We start from the raw sequence: 21,629 nt of genomic DNA on the forward strand, positions 1-21,629 counted from the left end.
CCGCTAAAATAACGAAGGAGTGGCTTCACAACAACTCCGTGGCTGTTCTTGAATGGCCCAGCCAGAGCCCTGACTTAAACCCAATTGAGCATCTCTGGAGAGACCTGAAAATGGCTGTCCACCAACGTTTACCATCCAACCTGACAGAACTGGAGAGGATCTGCAAGGAGGAATGGCAGAGGATACCCAAATCCAGATGTGAAAAACTTGTTGCATCTTTCCCAAAACGACTCATGGCTGTATTAGATCAAAAGGGTGCTTCTACTAAATACTGAGCAAAGGGTCTGAATACTTATGACCATGTGATATTTCAGTTTTTCTTTTTTAATAAATTTGCAAAAATTTCTACATTTCTGTTTTTTTCTGTCAAGATGGGGTGCTGAGTGTACATTACTGTGAAATAAAATGAACTTTTTTGATTTTTGGAAAATGGCTGCAATGAAACAAAGAGTGAAAAATTTAAAGGGGTCTGAATACTTTCCGTACCCACTGTATCTGGGGCAAAGCTCTCTGTATTCCCTAAGTCATGGATGTATCATCTCAATATGTTGACCCTGTACATCATACCCTTGAGGAGAGCTAACTTTTATCGGTGGTGATTCAGTCAATGTGGTCCATATAGGGAACCTGTCGTATGACTTGCCCACATGATGAGAGTAGCTGTCTTTCTATCACCCTGGCCCTGACAGAAGAGCCTATCACCGTGAGAAAGAGAGAGAAGAGGAATGATTGGAGAGAGGTGAGAGAAAACCGCCAAGTGAGATAAAATACTGATAGACAGAAAAGCAGCCAGCCAGGCCAGGGAGGAAGAGGAACAAAAGAGACCCAAAGAGAAAGGAAGGAAAGGTCCATCAACTGAAACAAAACATGAGACAAAAAGAAATATGAGAGAAAAAGAGAACTGGAAGAGAGGTGAAGCAAACGTTGAAGAGGAGGGTTAAATGTGAGAGAGGGGAGGAGGTGTTCATCACTCAGTGGCAATGACTGGCTGGTATCTGCATCTCCCTGTCATCTGCACCGGCTTCTGCAGGGTGGAGGAGGAAGGAAAGAGGAGGAGGAGGTATAAGAGAGGAGAAGAGGAGAGGGAAAACCTCTATCCTCTCTATCTCTGAGCCTCATCTCCGGCAGTTCAGGAGCCTGCTTTCCAAGAGTGCCTCATTTTCAAATCTCTTATCTCAGCCCCCGTTTTAAGTATCGCAGTTTTATATTTTTACATGTCATTTGCATGCAGCTCATCAAACCTAGCGCCCTCTTCTTTTTTTTCTCCTTCTTTTTCTGCTTCTCGGAGGTGTGCGCCAATAAGAGCGTGTCTGCACAAGGGAATAAGCTTTCCCTCAACTGCAGAGACTTAGCCATACACTGTATTGACGATATCTGTAACTTGTGAGCAGAATATACAGTGAAAGAAAGTATCTTGTGTCTCTGTTGAATGTTAGAGAAATGCTTTGCGTGAGTGCAACGGAGGTAATGTGTGTGTATGTGTGTTTGCATGAGAGAGGCGGATGAGAGTAGGTTTCTGATTTTTATCTGCCTTCCTTTTCTTCTTTGTATTTTTGGAGGATTCACACAGTGACCTCTTTGTTTGGGACAGTGAGTACACCCCTCCAACCCCCTGGATCGGGAAAGAAACCATTTCCTGTAGCCGAGAGATGGAACGAGAGACAGAGAGAGAAAAGAGAGAGAGATAGGATGAGGAAAGGAGGGGCAGGCAGACAGCAGGGTAGGAATGAGAGTTGGGGCGAGGAAGAGAATCTGAGATTAAGACAGAAAGAAAGAGGTGTATAAAAGGAAGGAGGTGGTGCAGGAGAGACAGTGAAAGAGGAGAAGGGAGGAAGAGGGTGAATTGGATGATTGAATGAATGATTTTGTGAGAGGAGTGAATACATGAGAGATGGTTGAAAAGGTCAGGAGAAGAGCAGGGTAGCTTATTGAATTCCTACCTAGAGGAACACAAACATTTGCTGGAGAGGATTTTTATAATGTGCACTGCAGAATGTCTAGGCTTTGGTTATGTTCTTCACTTGCTGTACAAATCTTACTTTGTGTGTTTTTTAGGAGATAACATCCCTTCTAAGGGTTTGACAAGTGCTTGATATGGATGTATCAAACCCTGTTTGCTGCTGCTGGTAATTCTATATTGGCCCTGACAGTTATAGGTGTGTTCCACCAGTGATTAGGAGGGATTTGTTTTTAATAATTAACCAATATATTAAATTAATAGTGTAATTTATCATTTATTAATTGTTAAATGATTAATAATTGTATGCTACTTAAAAAAAAAGCCTTGCTGCATATATATATATAGTGTGTTAACCAAGAGACACTGACAGTTTAATACAAAATGTTCATATCGCTATTTACCGCAAAAATCTAGTGTCAGTTAGACAAAGTATAACCAAATGATTGCACAGAGTATTAAAAAGTATCAAATATTGAAAGCAGGCATTGCATGTTCAGTCAGTCTTTTCATCGTATTCTTTGATCAGCTTCCTGATTTCAGTTTCAGACAGTGTTTTAATATTTAGCCAAAGTTTTTGTATGGCAGCATACATCTTATTGTTACATGCGTGACAACAAGAAACGTGTCTTCTTTTGTTATTGTTAGGGTTATAAAGCCAAACTTCAGTTAGGAAAAAAAACACATTTTTATATTGGATAAAGTCACGTATCAAGATAAGTATAGTTTTGGTATCAAAACTCAGGCATTGTATTCGTATTAGTATTTTAAATGAGGGATAGAACAATCCAACTTTTTCTTTCCCATTCTGATTCCGACACCTGTGAACTCTGGGTATCCGCTATTACAGAGAACTGAACCAATCCCTGTGCTCTCTTTTTCAAAATGTTTACCTCACTGTTTGGAACTGATTGATATTATTTAAATACTGTAAGGTTACATGAGATCAATGACTGCTTTGACAATTTAAATAAGGTCAGGTGTAGCAGATACCCGATCTGACAATAAGTGTCTTAGCACCAAAGAAAAATTCATTGCGGTAAGAATATAGAATAGCTTGTTAAATGCTTTTACTGCATAAGGCACTGAGAGGGAAATTCACAGAAGGATTGCGCCTTTTTTGCAGCCACCAAACCAGCACAAACAAGACATAAGAAAGGATGTAATTCTCAAAGCACCCAGTGCAGCTCTAAGTGCACTGCCAAGCAAATAGCATCTCAGTGATCCAGTGTTATTTGCACATATTCTAAGTGGGTAATATGCACACATTTTGTGCAAATTTGGCCCCCTTTTATGCAAATCTTTATTTGTACATACATAAAATGCAGCTCAAAGTGCTTTACATCACAAGCACTTAAACAACTATAAAATAATTAAATAAATCATACAATACAGCAGCATGCACATAAGCCACAAGCATAAAACACAAGTATTAAAGCTAGAAAAGGGTAGCAGACAGGGCTTTAAAAAGAAATATAGTCTTGAGCTGCTTTTTAAAACTATCTAGAGAGAACTTACTTGTAATGGGAGTTTGTTTCAAGCCATTGTCTTGACAAAAAATGTCACATTCACGAACACTACTGCATCACAGTCTATCATATGCACACAGATGGCACAGACAGTACAATATCTGCTATTCACTAAAAGGAAATGAAACAGAAAAACAACAGAAGACCTGCTGTAAGAAGTAGAGACCATACACTGTAACAGTCCAGCAGAGAGCAAAATAAACAGCTCTCAATGCGCCCAGATGCATGATGGGGAGCGACAGTTACAGCATCCCAAATAACAATCACTCCGACAAAACACTCCATACAGAGTGAGTCCTAGAAAAGTGAGAGACATCCGGGATACTGTCATTTCCCATAGACAGTGTAGTACTGTTAACAACTACAGACCACACATGCTTTTTCCTAGAAAAACAAACCGTTGTGTTTGTCTGACCATTCATCAGAAGCAATGTATGTAAGCAAGCACTAATATGGATCCTTGACTATGTTTTACATTTAATGACTGTCCTTTGTCAGACCATTATAGGCCAGTGTAAACCATTAGACAATGTGGAATAGTATACACAAGTGAAACATAGATTTGCCAGTAGTGATTTGCATGTACAAACATATTTATTCCCCAGTGGTATTTGTAAAACTGGCAGTTGACAGCTGTATAGAGAAATCTTAATCAACTCATCTTCAGGGTAGGATGGTGGTGGTGCTAAAAGTGTGTGTGTATGTGTGTGTGTGTATATATATATATATATATATATATATATATATATAGCACAAGGCGACGTGTGATGGGATTAGGCGTTGGAGATAGTTCAGGGAAAGTTCTCCACTTCCTGTGCCCATCATCATCATCCTCGCCACTGTTTGGCTCTCCAGAGAGAGAGAGAGAGGGCAAGAGAGTGAGGAGCCATTCTGATACTGAGCGAGGGAATGGAGGAAGAAAATGAAGAAATGAAATCAGCCTGGCATCATTTGCATTCAAGTTTTATCGGCATAGGAGGAGGGCGTTTTTGGGCCTGATAAGGAGAGGGCGTCGCAGGCTGCGCTGGAGGTGGAGGGGGGTTGGTGGAGAGAGAGGTGTGTGTGTGTGTGTGTGTGTGTGTGAATGTGTGTATGAATGTTTTATGTGAACTGACTTTGGCAAAAGAAGGTGGCTCGGGAGTTCAGTTGGTGGGTGCTTACCCTAACACACGTGTGAATGTTACAGCAGCTATAGTGAGGACAGGGCGTTGGGGGTGGGAAGGGTGTGTGTGTGGTGGGGGTGTGGGAGTGGGGGGTTAATATCAGACCAAATAATTAGATTCGCTATCGTCTCTGCGGCAGCAGTGCGGGGATCAGGCAGATTAAAGCCAGGCTCGGGGCTGGTTAATATTCATGAGGGGACCGGGGTCTGGGCGAGGGGCTTAGACTGCGGCTCAAAGACTCTCCTCCAGCTGATGGGGCTTAAGGCAGCACTCTCAACTAAGATGGAGCTCTGCCAGGGAGGCCTGACATCCAACTGATAGATGGATGGCTGGGCGGATAGTTAGGGTGAGACAAGAGGAAGAGAGGGTAACTAGGTATGGCAAGATACACCTGCATCTACTCTATGTGGATCTAGAGATCTTTATTTGATCGTGTTGTTTTATGAAATGCTGGCAACCTGACAATTCATGTCAAAACTGTACCTTCCTATTCCTTTTCTCCTTTTGGTCCTCGCTCTTTCTTTTCCTTTTTTCTCCAAACTGTCACTGCTCACTTAACTGTCATAACATCCTGACATTTGTAGTCTCCCAAGAGCGTTCATCTTCTCCTTAGACTGTTTTTGTAAGAAGCAAACACACATAATACATGAATCCATTTCCAGTCTGATTATCAGGGAGCATCTGCAATGCAATAATGACATTTAGCTACTTTTTATGCTTTATTAATCCAGTGAGACCTGACAGAGCAACGCCCTTCTTCCCATTCATACACATTTTCACTGGGTGTTGTTCTATTTAAACAATTTATTGAAACTGTTTGTAGTTTAGTAGCTTGTTACAAGAAATCTTGCACACTGTCGATCACTTATTTAAATTGTAAATAAAGTGAGTAAAAGTGATCAGATGTATAATTTCTTGGTTCTAAACATGACAGCAGATGAACTTGGTTGATAGAAGAATTACCAAGAATTACCAACTTGGGCTGCCTATCTGTTTTGTCATCACTGATGGGGGTGTGGCCACACAGCCCCAGTAGTGGACCCTGCCGATGTCTTTTGTGCTTTTTATTTTTAATGTACATAGTTATTTTTCATTACTTACCTTTGATAGAATACTGTTTGGCTGCTCCAAAAAATTTTCAGAGCAGAGTAGGTTGACTCTTTGTGGTTCAGACACGTTCCACGTTCCTGTTGGCCGTTTGAGTCAATGAGATTGGCGTCAGACCAAGAGAAGTGAAAAGGGTTTTGATATCATCCGGTGGCCTCTCCATTCTCCTTAACTCCCCCCCCCATCTCTGGCATCTGCATTCTCTACTGGCCTGGTTAATTACACACACACTCAATGTGTGATCTGGCCCTGTGCCTCTCTGATTCTCATTATCTCATGAAGCTGAGTTGTGTGTGTATTTGTGACTGTAAAGTGTGTAAAGTAGCATCTTTTCCTTTTTGCACATTGATGTTGAGGATACACTACTGTTGTAATTGCAGTTTGTTTATTTAGTTCTGTGAGTTAAATCCTTGACTTTTGCTTTGTAAAGCAAAACCAGCAGCATCTGCAGCAGCAACACTTGAACAGTATCTGCTTTAAATCCAGCTGTGGTCGTACTGAGGATGTGATCTCAGAGTTTTCACACAGTCTGTATATGTAGGCGCTACTACAGTGTTTCCTGAATCCCAATGAGTCCACACGCGGGCCCCCTAAATAAAAACATTTTCCTTCAGTCCTTCAGGCTTCCTGTCTTGATCCTGAGCTACATTTGGCTGCAGGGTCTACTACTTGACACTGCAAGTTCATGCGAGAGCCAATATGGGATTAGAAAGGTTTGTGGAGTGAAATTTGATCTTTAAAATAGTTTCCAATGATTTGAGCATTTCTGTTACAAATGAGTTATTTTCAGGTTGGAGGCACCTCTCAAAAACATGTAGCTGCCACCTCTCACAGTAATGATTTCTCTGGGCAGACATCAGATATGAAAATAAAGGAAAATTAAACGTGACCTTTTGCAGCATATACAATGTTGATGTGGATCAACAGCTCCCCTCGAGACACTGTGTACTATGTTACTTTTGTCCTAGAGAACAGTAAAAATATGACGTTCTCATTAATAAAAACATGTTGATGTAGATGTGGTCAGAGAGGAAACTCCATGGTGGAGAAGTTGAGTTTTTATACAGTTGTTATTAATTCTCAAATAAGAAAGGATGTACCACACTCACACTGAGTCATAAGTAAATATTTAATCTTTTAGACCTATGAAGGACTGTCATGTGACTGTTTCTCACTTTTGATTTGTGTGTGTGTGTCTGTGTGTGTGTTTTCTCCACTTGTGTGCTGCTGAGCTCTCCCCATTGCCCTATCATGGTGAATTCCAAAGCTGTGGCCGTGATGAATTAGTCTGAAACAAATTAGCAGTACTTACAGCTCAGACGGCTCCAGCATTGGGTTACAAATTAAAACAAAAGCAGCCGTATCTCCACATCAGCGTTAGTTCCCCATGAAATCCAATACGCTCTGCTCAGCCTTCCGTCCTTCTGTCCTTCCCTTCTCTCTTCTCATTGTCTTCCCATACCATCCCACAGACGACGTCCGTCTTCTTAAAGGAGACCTATTGTGCCGTCACTTTCTGTCATTTACATAATGTTACAGTGTTGGATGTTCATATTAAATATGGCAAAAGTTTCAAGTAATGAGGTAAACATACATATTGGTGACTTATTAAATTAAAAAAAACAACATGAAGTGTCTTAGTATGGAGTGAAGGCACCACGAGCCTCCAGTACATCTTCAGTGCTCCTTGTCAAGTAGCTAAAACTCTGCTCGCTGCACAGCTAAGTGACCTAACTAGCTAACAGCAGAAACTAAAAACATCTTGCAATAAACATCACATTCCTCTACATCGAAGTTTCAAAACACCACCATCTTGTGATCCGTTCTAGCCTAAAGGATTTTCCTTCAATAGAGACGAAAGACACAGCTTTTAAATCAGTTGCATTTCCGCCAGAGTTCCAGAATAATAAATACAGTTAATTATAATAAGATAATTCAGTGTGTTTATGTAGCGATGGCTATATATTTGAGTAACGTTTGTGCCAATACAACTAAAACTTATGTTAGCTACCATATTGCGAATGGTAGATTACTCGACCATATGAGTTACTTGGCACACAAGCAAGTACGTTTCTTTGCTCACTGCCCTGGCCGTTCAGAGTGAGCGGTCTTCAGTGAAGTCTATGCAATTTAAGACAGAAGCTGCCTCACTGGAGAGCATGTTGCTTTCTGCACCACAGTCTGGTGCTGCTGAATTGAGACTGAGACTTTGATTCAAATTTCAATACAAGTTTAAGTTTTACTAATTTCTCTTACTGTATACTTTATAAATTTTTAAAGCTTTGTTTAAATTCGCACTTAACTTATTAAAAACGGTGCATACACCTATCTTCGTTTCACCACTCTGATGTATACATCCTGGACACACAGCCTGCCCTGCACTCCCTGTTCCCCACCCACATGCCCCTTGACACGCCTGGCTGAGCACACTTTACTAGTTTTAATATGTTTTTAGAGTCCTGAAGAGGTAAAACAGCTTTTCAAAAATTTCAGAAAATACAGTAAAATAAACACAATTTTAATGGCAGTAATGGTTTTGGGGTCCCATCGCTCGCATTGGGAACCATTGTTTCACCCCACTGACTACAAAGCACATTTCCATGCAATTGATTATTAAAAATCAATAATGCAGTAGAGGTGCAGGTTGATTTTTAAAAAAAGTCTGCTTTGCAATACCCTGAAGCACATTTTCAGAGTCTAGTAATAGACTTTCATAATATAACGATATAGATGGCAACCAATGGCTGTCTGGAACCAGATACATATCTAAAAGACTGTACTGTAGGTCATAATGCACTTCACAAGTGTACTTAAACTTCTGCACCTGTATCTAATGCAGATACAGATGAAAAATGTCAATACATTTTCTATTAATAAAATGAATGCAGAGGATTGTACAGAAGTGGACTCTCTGTGTAGTTCTCTAAAGAAGGGTATTTAGGGAAGAACTGACCGGGAGGGGAACAGGGTTTTGGCAGGTTATTACAGATGGAAAGAATGGGGGTCAGATACATGTAGAATGAGAATACTCATCAGTTATCCTTTTCTGGCCAAATGCATGAAATGTGCCAGTTTCTATGTTCTGGGCTCTCACTGGCTTTCCACCACATCACACTGTCCACTGCTTATTTTTCCTTCCAGAAAACCACTGATAGATCCCTTTATCACCCACTTAGAGGTTCATTTTCAGACTGCCTGTTTTTAAATGCAGCAGTATTGAGAACGCATAAGAATACTAATCACTTTAAAATTGCTGCAATACAAAGTAGTAACAGTTGAATTAAGATGTGATGACAAAGTAAAGCTTTTAAAAAGCTCCCATTGGTCATGTTGTTCTACTGTGTTACAGACTTAAATTTCCACTCAGGTAAACAGTGTTTTAGATCTGCTTAGTTAAAATGTGGAAACCCGACCTTAACAAATGCAGAATTTAAAAAAATATCAGGAAAGAATTACCCTTTAGGCCAAGAAATCACCATGTAATGTAACGGTAGGGCCACAGCCAGAGCTTTGGGATGAAAGCTAACTTTTGAGTGCAACAGAAAAAACACTTGGCAGGGTACACCATCATGTCAGCCCTTATTGACAGTAACTTTCTAAGGTGTGATGACTTCCAGGGCCAGTGCTGAGGGAATGCTTCCTCCTGGTGGAAAATGAACAGTACTGCACCAAAGACTGACTGAACAGTTCTGTGCTGCGCTCACACAGTGGGTTTGATAGAAAAGAGATTCAGTTATTGCATGGACATTCACATATTTTAAGTGATTTATTCCCTTTTAAAATGTTGAATCCATTTTATTTTACACAAGTTAGGAAATGAGAAACAACAGAATAGCTGGGCCATGCCCTATAATTTCTAAAGGAAGAAGGAAAGAAGCTCAAGCACAAAGGTACAGGACCTGCGCATGTTTTGGCAGGTAAAATCCACCTTTCTCACTCACTGGTGTGAGAGACCCAGGCACTGTGACACATCTACCAATATGTCCCTGAGCGACTGTAAGTCAGGCTCTATGCCTCAGTCAGAGGCTGTGAAACATGCTGCAATGGCTGCTGGGGACAAATGTCCCCGTCAAGTACCCCCACTGAAAGTGGTTTGCCACTGACAGGCTTAGAGTTGTATTCTAAGTGTCAGAAGACATTATAGAAAGGATCACTACAGCGATAGACCATTTTGTTAAACAGTGAGATCATTTTGTTTAACCAGAAACAGCAGTTATATTGATCCCACTCACCAAACTCCATTGGGAAAAAGACAATAATTTTACATCGCCGGTCATCATTAAACATCAACAGAGACAAATGAAAACTCACCAAAACCATCTTTGTTAGTCTTTCCATTGTTCCAACAATAAGCAACTCTGGTTTGGTTGAAATAAACCCTTAATTCACCGCTTTAGATGAGAAAAGAAACCGCCACTCATCGCTCTCTTCACAGATGAACAGTTTCTCATGGGGGGAATGACAAGCACTGATATGCACATGTGGCCGGATCAGCTACCAAAACAAAGTATGACATCATTCTCTGCTCAGAACACCATTACTCCATCATATTTGCCACTATAGTAATGTTCAAATGTCATATAACCTTTAAAGTTGAGATTGTATGCATCTTTGGGTTTTTTTGGCTATGGGGTGACAGTGGCACGTGGCAAAAAAAAGTGTGTGTGTGTGTCATGGAGACATGGGATAAGCCTGTGTCCTGGGAGTGATTGGCAGAAGGAATGCTCCTGTAGCCTCATATGAACAAAGACAAGATTGTACCCAGGATACACAGGTGTGTGTGGCTGTGTCTTTTATTCTCTCTCTCTCTCTCTCTCTCTCTCTCTCTCTCTCTCTCTCTCTCTCTCTCTCTCTCTCTCTCTCTCTCTCTCTCTCTCTCTCTCTCTCTCTCATACCGACACTGGATGTTGACTCCCCATTCTTTGTCCAGTGTATCCACTGTGGATCTTATTATGGCAGCGGTCTGAATAGCAGCCTGTCGACCTCATCAGATCTTCTTTCTCTTCCTTTTCTTTTCTCCCTCTCTCCCCCACTCTCTCTTCCTCTTTTATTCCTCTTCTCCTCTTTTCTTCTCACTTCTCCTTTATTTTCTATGCGGCTTTGTTCAGCCCGTGCTCCCCTCATTTCCTCATTTCCTTCTTGGGTTGCAATCGTCATTGGCGTTCTTTTTACAAGCTGGTGTTTACCACTGGCCACACACTGGACAGTACTGTGTGACTGTGTATTTTGACAGCAATTAATGCTTGTTTTTTGTGATTATCCAATGGTCTGCATACTATAAAGCATCCCAGTTAAAGAAGAAAATGAACACTTGAAGGTGACAATGTGGCATTTTAAGAGCATCTCTATAAAGGAAACACATGAACCTATTGGAATGCAATTAGAGAGTGACGGTGTGTAATGTTCCAGCATTGGGATGGTCAACACTATACTGTAAGCGTTCACAAATTGCTAGTACTATAAAAAGCTCTATGAATATGAACATATAATGTGTGTATCATCAGGTAATTTTCAGGTCAAGAGAATGCCCTGTGGGAAGAATAATTCAGATACAATACTTTGCAGAATATCATTTCTTTACATTTAGGCGTGAATGGGTTTGAAAAGGTTAATCTATTCCATATCAAGAAATTGTGAAAAAGTCCTTTACAGTTTGTCCGGCATCTTTAAATTGTTTTTTTTTTTTTTTTTTGTGATATTTTACATTTTAAAGTGATATAAAACAGAGAAAAGCATCAAATCCTCTGATTTAAGAAGCTGGAACCAACACACTTGTGACATTTTTTGCTTGAAAAATGACCTAATAACATATCTAATCATGTATATTTTATTTATATTTATAATAATTTTCTCTTAATCGACTAATATATGACATCAACAACTTGTTTCAGCACTAAAACCAAGACCTACATTTTTGGTAGTTGACATAATGATCTCTTTTCTTTGTGTGTGTTTGTGTGCAGAGTTCTAGGTTGACTCTGGTGTGTGAGGATCCACACTGTTGGATTTGTCTGCTCCCTCTGACCTCTGACGTCCTTGCTGCCAACTGTACCATCTACAGCCAAGGTGAGGATTTCTATGTGGTAACTTTGTGTAGTGTATTCCTGTAAACAAGTCATAATGTGTGCTAACTGCCTTGAATGTCCATTGCCCAGTAGAAAGCCGGGCTGTCGCTGATAGCCTCTGAGCAGCTCCACCACGTTAGATCAGGTGGAGCAAATTTGTTTGGGGTTGAGAGAGCATTCCTCCTTCAGTTTCCTTTTAACACTTTATATTAAGTAGTAGGTTAATGTAAACAGTACTGCTACCTTGAGGGAAGGGTTAAATGCAGAGAATGAATTTTGTTACGTGTGTGTATGTGACAATAAAGTACCTTAATAAATGGTTTATAAAACAGTATAATGTAGTTATACGCAGATATGAATATTTTTATCAACAACTTTAACTCCTGCTGTGGGCACCCAGAGGAAGAGGAAGCTGGTGCATAAACTGATTGTAGTGAATTCCCACTTTACTGATGCTCAGTATCAGCACAGTTTTATCAACAGTTATAACAGCTTCCTATATGTATGTATTTATGTATGTATGGTATAGCTGCCCTTTCACGCAAACAATACTGGGTTATGTGTGAGCACTGATGACTGTCCATTTTCCCACAATATGTTAAAATATGTCTTTAAAGGAGAAGGTATAATTGTTGACAGATACTGTATATTAATGAACACTTAAAAATAATCTGCTTACAACTCCAGTGTAAACATTTATTACCGTAAACTGTTAATACACTGCTTACAAATGCTAAATTAGGGAGGTTTAAAGTAAAGTGTTTCCAGTTTTCCTTCTAAGACTCCCATCAACCAGTAACTCTACTCACTAGGCCTTTTTCAGCACAGCTGTACTGGAACCATCATCAATGATTTTAATTCCACCTTAGAGTTTCCTGTAATGAAAAAAAAAAAGAAAAGTTCATCGTTATCATATCTTACCAAACTAGGGATATTCTTCCTAGACAAAAGAAAAGTTCTCTTTTGTGTGTCAGTTTCCAATCGTGACACGGGCCTGTGTGTTTTCAGGTGAGGATTTGTTCTGTAAGTTAACCAGAGAGCTTGCAGCTGGTGAAAGGCTCCTGGCTTTCCTGTCACCTTCTCCGGACTCCTCCTCCTCCCCGTTGGCCCAGCTCTCTCCTCCGCTCAGCCTCGTCACCCAGAAACAACCTGTGGTGAAGGAGGAGATGTTGTATCCGGCGTCGCTGCACTCAGACATCCAGCTCCTCCCACAGCAAGCTGGCATGGCCGCGATCTTGGCTACTGCCGTTGTAAATAGTGAGTGTATTTAAGGCATGACAATATTGATTTGATTTGTTGGCAGTATACATACATATTTATTATATATAGTATATAATTAGGTTCTAATTCGGTTGACAAAGTTATCAATTTTAATCCAACTAAGTAATTGATTACTATACTCTAATTTGGTTAGAAGTTAGAATCAGAATCAGAATTTAAATCTATATAGTGGTATCAAATGTACTAGAAAAATCAACAGTATAATAGAAATGCACAGAAGGTTAGATTTCCTTAAGAATATGTATTTAAAAAGCACAAAAATATGAGATGTGGTTTATGAAGTATTATATCCAATACCGGATCCCCCTCTATCTTTTATGCTATACATTATTTGTCTTGACATTGCTGTTCTGATCATTGATATATAACCTGGTGAATAGGCCATTACAGCTACTACAATTTACTATTTGTCTTAAGGGTTTAATGTTCCCTTTGGCCACAAGATGACACTATAGCTCTTTAACAACTGGCATCATTGCTCAGCTGCAGAGGATTTTGTCTGCTGCCACTGCTACTCTTTAAAATGTTCTATTGACTAGGTGCTAATGTCTGTGGCTGATGCCCAAACACACAAACACATACACTCACATTTGCAAATAATTGGATGTTGATAAAAATAACCCAGATGATGAGACGTATTATAGTTATTGATCACATAACCTGTGGCCTGTTGCCTTGGATACTCAGCAAGGGAATGTGTGTGCGTGTGTGTGTGTGTGCGCGCGCATGTATGTGCGTGCGTGCGGCATACATTGTACTTGCTCAATCTATTACAGCTGTTGATTGACTTCTGAAAATGGCTTGTGTAATATGCCCACATATTTTAGGTATATTTGCACATGCTACATGAGGGTCCATGTAAACACTACTGCATTAAAATTAGACCCAAAATTAAAGGTTTCTGATTAATCAGTAGTGGTTTTCATCAAGTTGCTCAGCCCATACTGATTTGTTGTGTTTCTATTTAGTTAACTAACTCAAAATGTATGTTCTGCTGGCTATCAGAGGACATTTTCCCATGCAAGGACTGTGGGATCTGGTACCGCAGTGAGAGGAACCTACAGGCACACCTTATGTACTACTGTGCCAGCCGTCAAAAGCAGCCAGCCGCAGCCTCGTCCCCTCCGCAAGACAAACCCAAGGAGTCCTACCCCAATGAGCGCATCTGCCCCTTTCCACAGTGCAACAAGAGCTGCCCTAGTGCCAGCTCGCTGGAGATCCACATGCGCACACACAGTGGTGAGAGCAAGCAGACAAAGGGTCAGAACACGAAGGCCTAACTTGCAGATACTTGTCCAGTGTGCATTCATCAACCAGTTCATTAGAATGTCTGGAAGATGAGCTCACTGTTTGTCCCTCTATCTTACTGTTCCTTTCTGTCCTTCCACAGGTGAGCGTCCGTTTGTCTGTCTCATCTGTCTGTCAGCCTTCACCACTAAAGCAAACTGTGAGCGCCACCTTAAGGTCCACACAGACACACTGAACGGGGTGTGTCATGGCTGTGGTTTCGTCTCCACCACAAGGGACATCCTCTACAGCCATCTGGTCACCAGCCACATGGTTTGCCAGCCTGGATCTCGCAGTGAGGTCTACTCCCCAGGGCCTGGCCTTCCCAAGCTGCCCCTGTCCACTGGTAAGTCATACCATCATGGTGACAATTAATTTTCAACATCAGAGTGAGTTGTTAGTACTGTGTGAGATGAGATTGTACAGACAATGTTGTAATGTGTTGGGGTTCAGTTGTTGTGAATCTTGCCATTCTAAATCCATTCATATGTAAGCTACTTTTATAGGTCACTAATCAGGCCTCTCTTCGTCAGGTCTCAGTCCAGGAGACTCTGGTGTGGTGCTTAGGTGTCAAGTGTGCGGCCACAACTCTGACTCCCCAGCCCAGCTTCAGCAGCATGTACGAACCCACCTAGAGGTCAGGGTTCCAGCCGAAAGGAGCCCCACCCCGCGCCAAAGTACCCCTTCATCAGTTGACCACCCCCAGCTCCAGCCGTCGCCCCAGGAGAGGGAGCCCCTAGCTTGTGTTCCTAAGCCAGACTCATCCAGCCCGGGCGCAAACGGTGGCTCAGCCACGCCTCGAGACTATAGTCCTCCTGATGCTCCAACCACTGATCTAAAGATCAAAGAGGAGCCTCATTCAGACTCCGAGACAGAAGAGCAGCACATGGAGATTAAGGAGGACGGAGAGGGGGGGGAGGAGGAGGAGGAGGAGGAGCAGGAGGAAGAGGAGGAGGTTGGTGAAGAGGAGGGGGATCAAGAAGCAAGAAGAAAAACAAAGGAAGAGCAAACGGGGACCTCCTCCTGCCAGACATCGAAATCGCCGAAGAGTCCAGCCAACACATCCGTGAAGGCAGAACCAACTAGTCCCACCCCGGGTTCTAGCCCTGCCCATGTGGGAGGTACAGGGTCAGTTCTACCAGGAGGAGCAATGTTCTTGCCTCAGTACATGTTTAAGCCCGAGGCAGCCATTTTGCCTCAGGCCTCAGAGATACTGGCTAAAATGTCAGAGATGGTCCACAGCCGTCTGAAACAGGGCCAGACAGTTCCTCAGACCAACCCAGCGGCCTTCTTCCCCTCTGGACCGACTGCACCTACAGCTGCAGCCACTCCGCCTCACAAAGGAGCCACCTGCTTTGAGTGCGATATCACCTTCAACAACATTAACAACTTCTATGCACATAAGAGGCTGTACTGCTCCAGTAGGCACCACGGAGAAAGTGCCACCTCAGCTTCAGGCCCTGGATCAACAAGGGATGCAGCCCCAGCCACGGTGCCTTCCAGCGGGGCACACGGCTCATCCACATCTCCTCAGGGTGGAGCAGCAAGTAGAGCTGCCTCTGCCTCCCCTACTGACTCTGACCCTCCTGCAGGGAGTGGAGCAGCAGAATCTAGGAGGGTGGTGGAAGTGAAGACAGAAACCCCTTTGGGGAGAGAGGGAATATCATCCTCTTCTGAAGGGGAAGGCGGTGGTGGGAGTGTTGGAGGAGGAGGAGGAGGAGGAGGAGGAGGAAGAGCAAGCGAAGGCAGCCAGAGTCCTGCTAGTGGTTCTGCAGAGGACCTAGAAGACAATCCCAATACAACATTCTGCCAGGCTTGCAACATCCGCTTCAGCCGTCATGACAACTATACTGTTCACAAACGTTTCTACTGCGCGTCACGCCATGACCCGTCCAACCAGCGAGCCGTACACATGACCAAGGCAACCACCACAGCAGCCTTCCTTCCCCAGCCAATCCGCACACGCAAGAGGAAGAAGATGTACGAAATTCACATGGCCAGAACTGAAGCCTTAGCTAACGCTGCTGCTGCCGCCGCCGCCGCCACTGCCGCCGCCGCTGCCACGATCGCTGCCTCTGCCCCATCCCCCTCCGTACTGGGCCTGGCAGTGAAGCGAGAAGTTTCTCCCAGCGGGGCAGATAGCTCCAGCCCAGAAGGAGATGGCCCAATTGACCTGAGCAAGAGGCCCCGTCTGAGAGAGGTCACACAGCACAGCAGTAGCAGTATTCTCCCTGCCCTGCCTCTTACTGACTACCACAAGTGCACCGCCTGCAGTATCAGCTTCAACAGCATTGAGAACTACCTGGCTCATAAAACCTACTATTGCCCTGCCACCACCCTCCAGCCCCACACCTTGGAGCAGCTTCACAGGCTCAAGAGATCGGCCTCTACCTCCCCCAAAAGCAGGTCTCAACAGGAGCGCCCAGATCTTCTGCACCCTATGGAGGCTAAAGCTCTACCATCTGAGTGGGTTGCCCAGGCTCAAGGTACCTCATCCAGTCCTCACCCCTCTGCCTTACCGGCCTCCAATGCCACATCTCCTCCCCATATGACCACCACACCTGCAGCCACCCCAGGAGCTGGAGCCAAAGGTGTAGATGCCAGTTCCCCTCAGGTGGTCTGTCCATACTGCCCTAACAGGCTCATCACCTGCGACCTGATGGAGCACTTCAAGAGTACCCACGGCCTGGTTGTAACCATTCAGCCACCCCAGGAGGTTCTACCCCAGCGAGGCTGTGCAGTCAGCCGCAGCCCCAGCCTTAGTCCCAGGGATGGAGCTGCTGCAGCCACCTCGAACACCCTAAACAGCCAGCCCAGACTGGTGTCCCGAGTGCACAGAGACAGCATCAACGGGCAGGCAAGGAGCAGTACAACTTCTCCCGTCTCCCCACTGGTAAATGGCAGCCCTTCGGCTGGGGGTGGATCTCCGTCGGCCGGCTCACCTCTGCCCGTGTCTCCCCCAAGGGCTTCCTCTCTGACTTTGTCACCTGTGCCTGAGGTCCTGAGGGAGACGGTGGGGTCATCCCACCTTCCAGACAAGTCCGTCCCAAGCGAGGCTTCCCATCCCATGTCTGGCCCTAAAACTACTGTGATCTCCCCTGTCCAAAATGGTAACTCCCGCTTCTGTCGGCTGTGCAACATCAAGTTCAGCAGCCTCTCCACATTCATAGCTCATAAGAAATACTACTGCTCTTCTCACAGTGCTGAACACGTCAAGTGAGCTGCGTAATTCTATTCTTCTTCTTCCCTTTCCCTTCTCTTTCTGAGTGGAGGCTTTTCCTCCCTAAGTTCCAAGAAGCTCGGATGTCCCTCCTCTTTTGCCAGTCCTCCCACATGGGTGCCAAAATGGCGCATGACCATGAATGACAATGAATGACTGTTACGCAGCGTGGCGGGGCCTGTTGCCCAACTGCTCCAGAGCAGAATTTGCAGGTGGTGTTACTAACATTACATGATATTCCTCCTCCTATGGGTCAAAGTTTGTAGTACACTAAAAGCTGAGACAGATGCTACCTGCACACACTGGTGTGCCCTCGTCCCCTAGATCATTGTACCCCAGTACCCAATTCAACATCTACCAATCCCAGGCCTCACAGTTTGTTGCATTATGGGACGTTAAAAAGATTAATGTTAACAACCTCTTTTCTGTCTCTCCGTTGACCTGAATTCACAACGGCAGTAATTAGATTCTGACTGCCGGAGGAATTTCTGACTGATGACGATATAGTAAGGATGATGCTGATTAAGATGAGTCTTGAGTCTTTTCCTGAGCTCTTAACGTTCCAGACCTTAACGGAGGAATCCTTTCTCTTGTGTGGAAAAGACTTGATCATTGTTAATGTTTTTATTATCTGTGCATAGTGTATGATGTCTGAAAAAAAGAATTCTATAATGCTTTTGGTTTCAACACTGGCTCTTTTTTGCTTACCAGAGAAGCTAAAGTGTTTTTAGCTGAAAAAGAAATATGCGGTATCACAATGTTACTAATTACTGAAGGATAATATTTCAAAATGGGCAGTTTTTTCTTTTCTTTCATACACACTTTTTTATTTTCTCTTTAAAATGCAAGGGAGAAAAAAATGTGAAATATTTATCTTTTAGTCCTCACTGATTTCATGTCAACAGAAAACTACCTACCTGGTGTCCGAGAGTATTTGTATTTTTTATTTGTATATTTTTCATACTGTTGGAAGGAACTGTTTGGATCTGGGTGTGTTGAAGTGTATTTTCTAAATGTAGATATGTAATATCTTCTCACAGTAATCACTGGGATCACACTGAACTTTGTTATCATGTTAGCATTTGGTGTTCTGTTTAATTGATGGTGAGGTCTGAAAACCAGCACTGTGTTCATTCTCTTGTACCTTGATGATTAACAACAGAATTAGACCAGAACTGCTTCCTCACTTACAGGTTTTCACGTCAGCAAGTTGAAGAGCGCTTAGTATACTGTATGTGTTTATACTTTAGTGAGAATGAAGCAGCCTCTTAAATTTTAGGCAATACAAAATTCAAATTTTCAATCAATCTTAATTACCAGCCTCCATATCATGCAAAGTTTGACCTTTGAGGACACACAGCTTTACATTGTTTGTTTCAAACTGTCATTTCAGACTTTTACTGAGGGATACACATCAATGCTTCGGTGTCTAATACACATCTTAAAAGATGTTGGGGTTTTATTGTTTTTTTTTAAATGTTTGTGTTTCTGTCCGGCAATGAAGGCATAGCAGGGAATAGTCACATCTTAGTAACACCTCACGCAGTAGAGTAAGCACATATTTAGTAATCACGTATTGTGGCCCATGGTGGGTGTGAAAGAGAGGCTGAGCTCTTCCTCTCTCACTTTATTGCTCTCTCACTCATGCACACATACTCGCACACAGTTTATGTCACATGTTCCCGTGCTGCTGTTGCAGATGCAATACAGTGTTAGCTAGAACTGTGAAATACTTTTTTTCCAATATTAATGCAAACTTGCCAATGGAAGGCTCATGTTAAGTCTTTAATGCCCAGTTTTGAATATTGCAACCAGATTTGGTTGTGTCCCCCCCTAAATTCTAAAAAAGGAACATTTCCCATAGGAGTTTACTCTTGTCAGGTGCAAGAGCCTTTAAAACAGCATTTGGACCGTCACACTTTCATTCATCATTCATCATTAGGTGTGATAGCAGCTGCTATTACACATTTTTGACTGTAAACCTACCAACACAGGACAGATCTGGACCTCTGTTTCTTCAGTAATAGCATTAAAAGACCCACACATACCTCTATTAATGTTCACCTTATCTGTATGTCCCCAAAACTGGAAACCACATGTAAAAGTGAAGGATTTTCTAAGATAATTACAAATTCCTAGTTGATTTTCTGCTCTGCTGTGGTTTAGAGCAGCACTGTAACAGACACACATTACCACTAAGTGTTTACAATTGTGCTGGTCTGTCTCTCTCCCTTCTTAAAAGGAGAGATAAGAAGCAGAAGAAAGTCACAGTCATGTCAACTAGTCACAAATTGAGGAAGTGAGTGCTTGAACGTCATCCTTTGAACTTACCCCCATTTAATTGCACTGTGTTGTATAAAAAATATGCTGGATGTTTTAGTTTTAGGGACTTTTTTTGTAATGTATTTATGTTATACAGAACTTTTCCCCATCCAAAATGCATCATCGTTTTACCTTGAAGGACTTTATAAAAAAGTTTAACCCTTGCATAAAACTTTGTTTTTTGTTAATGATTCCTCTGATGTCCAGTCCATAATGGAGAAAATCACAATGAATGTCAAAAACTTTTATTTCAGTTTTTAAACTTCATTTCAGTTTCACTACACTCTTGTCCAAACTATGCATGGGAAATAAAAAAAGTTCTGTGAGACACTGAAGAGTGTGACTGTACTTCTTTTTCTATACAAGATTCTCGTCATGTATTTGAGAGGGAGTCCTTGACTTTTGGAGGTGCTTGATTCACCATTGCTTATAAATCACTTCCTTTCATAAGAAAGCTTTGAGTGCGCAGTTTCTTTTTGCTACTGGCTGGTGAAAAAATGCTGAATGAATCATCGGTTTTCCTTTTAAAATAATGTGCATGAGTAACGGTACCTGTAAGAAGAAAAGCTTTCCAAGGCTGCTCCAATCAATGGCAAAGTGCACAGACGAAAACAATGGTACCTTCAGCCTGCACGCAGACAAAATCAATTGATGCATATTTCCAATTGACTGTCTCACCCCGTGTTTTACCCTTCAATTATGTGAATTAACATCTCCCTGTTACATTCACTTTCAGCTCATTTTAATATGCTTCACTGCCATGATAACTACAAACTAACCAGACCATTCATGAGAATGTTAGCAGCTCCTCATTCCATTTTCCAGAGCTGAGTATTTGCTGGAATGTTTTACAACACAAAGAGATGCTGTGTAATGGCACAGATTATACACTACCATTATTTTAGTTTCAGAAAACTTTGAAAAACTATTGAAGTACTGTAATACATTTTTCAGTTGTTGAAAAATGTAATAAACTGCTACAATATACCAACAATCTAATAATCCACCCATAGTAGATGCTGTAAATAGATTGTCCCTTTTACAATTTGTTGAATTGATTAGGCACATACAGTATGTGTTGCAATTGGTTGGACTAATATAGGCACTTTTTGTTTATAAATTTTTGTATTGATTTGCATATCATAGTGATGTTACAAAAAATAAAAAAGAATGTAACTAAATGTGTAAATGTGTGGGGGTTAACTAAAAATAAGTGAAAACAGAAATTGTTTTATCAAAGTGTTTGAAGTAGACTAATTTGATATAAAGGGCCTTATTTTAATTACGTGTGCGCAACAAGTGCAGAGTGTTAGGTCTTGGGCACACAGACTGTGGTGGTGTCTCCAAGCGCACCTGTTTTTTGGTTCATGTATGTGCAGCAGCTCAAAGTATAATATACAAAAATACGGTGGCCCTGAGAGCTCAACGCACTGCAACTTTAGAAAACAAATGCAAATAGACACGCTGCAAAAACAGACAACATGAACTGATACAGAAAATAATTTAGTTTTTCTTAGGTTTTAATAAAATTTTATAAAATTTCATGTGCACGGTAAAGAACAGTCAGAAATTCCACAAATTTGAAAACATCTCACAAACAGAAATTTATTTATTTTTTATTTTGTTTTCTGTTAAATTTGATTACCCTCTTCCATACAAAAACAGGAAAACAACACATCACACAGCCACTGCCGTCTA

The 21,629-nt window shown here is 42.0% G+C and overlaps 1 protein-coding gene across 2 annotated transcripts in view; it reads left to right on the plus strand.

Annotated features, from left to right (window-relative positions):
- zfpm1 (zinc finger protein, FOG family member 1) overlaps nucleotides 1-20,266 on the plus strand; it is a 117,764-nt gene extending 97,498 nt beyond the window's left edge. For both annotated transcript variants that reach the window (XM_046037064.1, XM_046037065.1), the window contains 5 exons: nucleotides 11,720-11,822; nucleotides 12,830-13,078; nucleotides 14,108-14,341; nucleotides 14,493-14,735; nucleotides 14,923-20,266. In XM_046037064.1, the coding sequence (XP_045893020.1) occupies nucleotides 11,720-11,822; nucleotides 12,830-13,078; nucleotides 14,108-14,341; nucleotides 14,493-14,735; nucleotides 14,923-17,609 (3,516 nt within the window). In that variant the 3' untranslated portion in view covers nucleotides 17,610-20,266. The remainder of the gene's footprint in view (nucleotides 1-11,719; nucleotides 11,823-12,829; nucleotides 13,079-14,107; nucleotides 14,342-14,492; nucleotides 14,736-14,922) is intronic.
- Nucleotides 20,267-21,629: the final 1,363 nt, after the last annotated feature.

This window comes from Micropterus dolomieu, linkage group LG22 (genome assembly GCF_021292245.1).
Source record: "Micropterus dolomieu isolate WLL.071019.BEF.003 ecotype Adirondacks linkage group LG22, ASM2129224v1, whole genome shotgun sequence".
In the NCBI taxonomy this organism is placed as follows: domain Eukaryota; kingdom Metazoa; phylum Chordata; class Actinopteri; order Centrarchiformes; family Centrarchidae; genus Micropterus; species Micropterus dolomieu.